Genomic DNA, 6,668 nt, shown 5'->3' with positions numbered 1-6,668 from the left:
AAAAAACATGTATTGACTCAGTTGAAATCCCCATGCAGTGACCACCGCGGTCTGTCACCACCCTATCAGCAACTCTCGAGCGCTGCAGAGACTGTGTGTGTGTTCTCTCTGCTCTCACCAATGCGCCTCAGCAGTGTAAACATAAAATGTGTACCACTGTGCTTCATGTTATTACTGCTGGGGTTGTGGTGTATACGCCTGCTGGGTGTGTGTCTGTGTGTGCGTTTACGCTCCCAGCGGCTGTCTGTTATATACGAGTCTCTCCTTCGGGCCGCTTCCTCCTTACCTGTGTACATAAAGTACGACTGAGAAACACAATACCTGCTGGCCTTTGCTCCCACTGAGCGCTGCAGACAATGGTCAATGGTCCCGAGTCAGGACGGACACCAAACAGAGGTAAGAAAAATAATAATTGGGACACTTATCCTCCTTTATGCATTGTATGCAACTAAACATTGTATATGCTTACAAAAGTGAGTTGAAACTCAACAGGACTTATCTGGTTGAATTCAAGTCTTTTTCTATTTGACAGTCAGAAAAAAGCCTATTAAGACATTAAGAAACTATTCTGTCATGTCATTTTGCGGGCAGCATTGGTAGTTATGAAAAGGAATGCTCTGTAATTTATAGACATATCCCACAAAAAGTTATTTCCCGTGTTTATTTAAAAAAGACTGTCTGCGTGTAACGAGTGGACATCGACGCGCCTTGCTGTCTTTCTGTAAAGAAAGGCACGAAACACCAGTCCCCTTTTGGTAAGAGACACCGTGCAGACCATTGTGTGAGGATACGTTTGAACTTAACTGCGGGCACCATGCAAAGTGCTCGGCATCAAAGCAACAGAGGAAACAAGACGTCGGGCGTAAAGGCTCCGGAACAGCTGCAGAACGGATAAAACGGAAAGAAAGGCTGTTCAGAGGCCTCTGAACGAAAAAGTGGAAATGTGTGTTATGACTTCAAGTGGTTCACAGATGCTTTCTGTCCTGCTTCAATGGAGTTGGACTCATCTAAATGCAAGAATGGGAGAAAAATCCAGCAGCACTGAACAGAAAAGCTCCAAATATAACCGCAACATGAACCTGTGATGTAATTTAGGATACAGAACACGTCACCTTTTGACCTCTACACCCGCTAATCAGGACTTTCATAGTTGACGGTTCACTTCAGCAGTCCTTCGATGGGCAGTGACTCCTGAAATCAGTGAGATTAAGTACATTGTCTGTTGATCAGCTCCTAAATTGCGGTGCGATACAAGACAAATAATCGCATTTGAGTTCTTGCGCTTGTTTCCAATGGTTTCCTGGACCTTAACGGGCAGGAAGGGACCACACTTAGTTTCAAAATGTAGCGGCCAAGAGTGGCCCTAGATGCATGAGTGTGATTCTGGGCTTAGCAGTCAGCGGTCTGTGCTGCAATTGACCTTTTTTTATTATTATAGTCACTTGGAGAAAGAGGTATTCAGACCTCCTACTGTACAACCCTTTCACAATGGAGCAACGACCCGGGACAAAACATCCGTTTGACGTTCGACAACAAGACCTCTGGTCTTTGTGGCGCTCCGACTGCTTGACCTTTGACCGAAAAAGAGTCACACAACCGTATGGAACAGCGGCAACGTCTCTCTCTCGGCCACAAAGATTGGCGAAGCCAATTCCAAGCCCAGCCGGGACGCCATTTTAGAAACACCATATTTCATTCAAGCGTCTCCGTGAAAACGAAACCAACAGCAAGCCGCACCAGTGGTCACGATAGCAATGACACTGAGTTTAGCGATGACATGTTGGAGACACAACGAGGAGGCAATATTCACGCGTGACCAAAGGTCAAAGAAGTGGGATGTTCCCGCCTCAAATGTTCTTGAGTCCATGAGACTCCAAAGCTGTCGTCTGGCACCAGGCCGAGATCTGAACTCGGCCCGTCCCACGGACGTCTTCACACCCAGTTGTCAACTTGTGCGTTTGCGGACCCATCAGAAGTGCTTGTGGGCTACACGGGGAGCAACGTGTAGCTAAATACATGAGCGTTACTGACGAGCTCCTCTGTGAGATCTCACCGCACACGGATCACAGGCCTCGTGGGTTTGATTGCTGCTCCGTCTTTCCTTCGCTGTCACTCTACACTTTGCGTGACTGAGGATCTCCCGACTGAAGCTGTTTGTGTTCCCACTCAGTCATCAGTGTTGATCCAGGCGGTCGTGATTGATTTCCCCATTAACCTTTTTTTTTTGTTGGCACGTCTCTATGTTTTAACGTCAATCCTCTGCCTCACGCGTTTTAGTAGGAAGCTGTAGTGTCCTCCCACGAAACATCACCGTCGCGCTCAGACGCTGGATTAACGGAGGTAACAGTGCCATTAGTGCCATTAGAAGAAAGGAGGGTAAAAAAGAGTAGCAAAATTGAGTTTACGGGCAGATTTAGGCTTCAGATTGTTCCAGGAGGCTTTGATATTGGTGTTGGATAACCTTTTCCCGATTCATTACGACCATAACTAATAGTTCATCAGCTGGTTTCACGAATAAGCGCATGTGACCTCCTGTGATCTGGCATTTTAAAACCTAATATCCAGATAGTCACGAGAGCAGCTCCCAGAAAAGGGAAGTCGGGGACATTGTAAGAGGGGCTAAAAGACAGGCGTGAAAGATGGAGCGTCTCACATTTGACTGGAATCTCTTTGTGCGTCTCATATCTGCTGTGTAATGAGAAGGCAGATACGACTCGCTCGCTGTTATGGGATGGAATTCAATGCGCTGTGAGAAAGACATAATCAGTCCACAGTGTCTACTTTATATACCGAAAGGTTTCATTAACACACTGGCTTTGGATTCACGGGGGAGGAACATAATGTTCCACGAAGAATTAGAATAATGCATCGACAGTAATAGTGATTGTCGGGAGAAAAGAAAGCGGATGTGTAACATGATCACAGAGGAGTGGATTTATTATTGGTATCATATCCAGTGTTATAAATACTGCAACAGAGCCGTACAGCAGGTCAACGCAATTACTGACTTATTCTATCAACTGTGGATAAATCACTTTTATTTGAATTAGTATTCTATTTTTCCACATTACAGTTGACTTTTAGGAAATATGTCAAGATTTTGATAAGTTTATACAAATTATATTCCGTTGAAATGTGTTTATATCCATTTAGCACCCTCGATGCTGGTATTTAATACGTGTTTAAAGCTGCAGTAGCTGGTGGGAAGTCACGGGTGAAAGGAGGAAGCTGTGCAGAATAAGCAGAGGAATGTCCACACGTGCTCAGGAGTCCTGCTGGAGTTATCAGACATGTTTATTAGAGTCAGGCTCCCATTTGTTCAACAATCAACACAATTATAGTAAACGGATCTCTTTGAACACTTTGAATCATCTCCCTAAACTCTAATCAAAAGCCAATGTAACCCGCCAACAACCTGCGTACTTCTTGTACACGGCCTCTAAAATAATAAAAAAAAGTAAATTAACAATCAGGCCCCACACAACATGTTTGTGATCAATGAGTGACACGTCATCAAATGATGTACTTTCATTAAAAAATTAAAATATAAAAGTTTTTAACATCAGCAACAATCAATAATCCCCTGATTGCTGCTGATGTTCAAAACGTCTTCATATTTTCACAACTCAGTCACGTGGAGACAAAAAAGAGATCCTCTGCGGTGAGGAAGGAAGTACTTTGTGTGTTTTACTCTTTGCTATTTAGAGAAAGGCTGGATCAGAATGACGACATTGGATGAAGTCGGCCGTTTGAGGGCGACGGATGAGGGCGTGTCCCACAGTTGTAAACCAAAAAATAATGAGCCGATATAGTTGTGTTAATTAAAGAACGCTGAAAAGCAGCCAATGTACAACCCGTCCTGCAGCTAGTCCAAGTCAATATATCGGTCTGGACCTCGTTGCAACGCAGCATTTTCATCAGATTCCACACAATAAGTGTGATAAAATGTAATTAGAATATCAGATGTTTGCAGTGTGGCCTTGAATTTGTTCAACAAGCCTCAAAAGGAAACCCGGCTCACTGCGGCTCTGCAGGCCCGCCTACAACCATCCTACACAGGAGAGCAGACTTAAGTTCCTTGTGAAGGTAGAATATGGTTTCAAATGCTCATCTGCCCAGACAATAACACACTGTTCAAGGTTTAAACTGAGTGAGTTTGATGAAACAGCTTAAAAAAAAGGAAGTTAAGGATTTGATCTGTACTAAATGAGGTGTTGAATGATTTATTGGGTATAAAAGCATGAACACCTCACGCCTCGGAGAACAAGTATTGCAATTCACACACTGATTGTTGTGCCGCGGGACATGTTTAGAGACTTTAGCTCGGAGCGATGGGAGGTCAAAGCCTTAACTTTGCATGAGCATGTGTGTGTAGTAGTTGAAGGTGCCAGCTGAAGGGCCCTGCGTGTCTGAGTGAGACCTAATGTGACGTCATAACAGTCAAAGTGAAGAAAAAAAAAAGAGGCCTTTTTGAGAGTGTCGCCTGGTGATTACACTGTCGACCCTACGTGTTGATGCCACACTAAGACTGAGCTTCACTGCTCCAGTCCGGGATGGAAAAGGTCTTGGACTGTCTCTTCTGCTCCCCTATGGCGTAGTCCACGTGGATGCATATGTGCCTCGCGCTTTCCTCCGACGGGAACATGCTGATCTCCCCGGTGACCACCGTGTCCTGCACCACGTCCACCGGGGCGTCCAGGTACAGCACCGCCTGCTTCCAGTGCGTCTCCGGCTTGAACGGGGACGTGGAGAGCACGAGCCCCTGCGGCTTGTCCGGGCACGGGAACGTGACCGTGAAGTGGACGCAGAGGGCGTTCACGGCCGCGGAGCCGAAAGACTCGCACCGGAACTCGCCCTTGACCGCGCGCAGCTCCTCCACGGTGACCGTGTGCAGGTCGAGCTCGGCGAAGCGCGCCGGGTGGGAGAGCACGTCCTCCACGGTCACGGAGTTCACGGTGATGTCGGAGTTCATGATGCAGCGCCTGGCGAAGTCGGACATGCAGGACATGTCGACGCCGTACTGGTCTTTGGCGGTGTACCAGAAGTGGAGGCGGTCCTCCACCACCGGGTCGCTGATGGGCGAGACGTAGAGCTCCGCTTTGCTGGGCAGGATGACGCCGCCGGGCTTCAGCCACTTGTCGCGCGCGTAGAGGACCGAGTTGAGCATGGACTCGTGCAGCAGGGCATAACCCATCCACTCGCTCACTATCACCTCCACCTTCTCCGGTAGGTCCACCGTCTCCACTGTCCCCCGAATGATTTCGATGCGGTCCTCCATGTTGTTCTGCCGGACTATTTTCACAGCCTGCTCCGCGATGGAGCAGGCTTCAACGGCGTAGACTTTCCTCGCGCCGGCTTGAACACAGAACATGCTTAACACGCCGGTTCCTGCCCCGACGTCCAGGACAACTTTGCCCCGAATGGACTCACTGTTCATCAGTATGGCCATCCGGTACGTGTTGGTCCGGACGTGGTCCGCTATCATTTCCTCGTGGATGGTCACATCGGTGTAGCTGTCAAAGTACAGTCTGTCCTGCCGGGTTTTGTCCAATTTTCTTTTCTTCACGACATGAGACATCTTCTCGGGTCTGCGGCTGCAACTCCACGGCGTTTTGTTGCGCCGCTTCCGCATTGGTGAATCTGGAACTTGTAGTTTCCGGGTGGTCGCGATACGAGAGACGCATTTCTGAATAAACTACAATTCCCACGACCAACACGACTTTGACGCAGGGGTCGGATTGCTGCGTTCACTGGCAGAGGAGACATGGGACAAAGGGCTTCTCATTGGGTTTAGCGGCAGGTTTCTCTGGTTAGCCAAATTGCTAAATGAGTTTTGTGTGTGAATGAAGCCACCAGCAATACCATCTTATTAAAATATCAATGATTATCTTTCTGCTTTCTCTTTGAAATCTATAGGCCTAAACTTGGATATTTCTTACCACACATTTGACATTGAGAAACTGTTTGTTTTATCAATTAATCTATATTACACAATTGTCCTTCTGTGTTTAGTTTCATGATGCTACAGTTCATCGTTAGACAACATATGTCAGTGCTTATTATTAGTATTATAACTGTCTATTTTCAGCTGCGGTTGAAGAAGGTGAAAGGAAAGCCTCGAATAACCTGCGTGATGTTAAGGTGATACTCACCTGAAAGTGAATTCAATAATTTTCACCTTGTGACTTCCTATTTAGTGTCAACTGTGCATAATGCATTGGTAATATTCATGATTTTTTTTTCCAGGCAAGACTTTTCACCACGTGATGCTCAACACTTTATCTACACATTTTTACGCTCTGACAGAAAGCCAAGCAATGACGTCTTCTCTGCATAGATTTCAGTGTGCGGTATATATTCTAGCATATTTCAGAGTAAGGAAATCAACGGAGGCCATACATCATCTTCAGCGTTTCACTCTCTATACTTGACATAGGGTCCAATCCTCTCCAGTACACCTACTGTACATTGTGTATCTCATATCAAGCTGCACAATACAGCCTGGCCATTACCAGCTCTGAGCTCTGCCTGCAAAGTTATGGCAGGCAGCGCACAGCTGCCCGTGTCTCAGCTCCCCTCTCCTCTAGACAGTCCTATGGGACCCTTTGAACTTTGTTTCAGAGATCTTTGGCAAAAGATACTGGACAAACGAGCAGGAGCTGTATCCC

General features: G+C 46.6%; 1 protein-coding gene across 1 annotated transcript; it reads right to left on the bottom strand.

Annotated features, from left to right (window-relative positions):
• Positions 1-3,513: 3,513 nt before the first annotated feature.
• On the bottom strand, positions 3,514-5,684 carry prmt6 (protein arginine methyltransferase 6). Its single transcript, XM_068581811.1, is given in 2 exon segments — positions 3,514-5,600; positions 5,602-5,684. Coding segments are annotated over 2 exon segments (1,161 nt in total). The 3' UTR covers positions 3,514-4,522.
• Between the last annotated feature and the right edge of the window lie 984 nt (positions 5,685-6,668).

This window comes from Clinocottus analis, unplaced genomic scaffold, assembly GCF_023055335.1.
Source record: "Clinocottus analis isolate CAN_PGR_092001 unplaced genomic scaffold, fCliAna1.0.p SCAF_18, whole genome shotgun sequence".
NCBI lineage: Eukaryota > Metazoa > Chordata > Actinopteri > Perciformes > Cottidae > Clinocottus > Clinocottus analis.
This window is presented reverse-complemented; position numbering and strand designations above follow the sequence as displayed.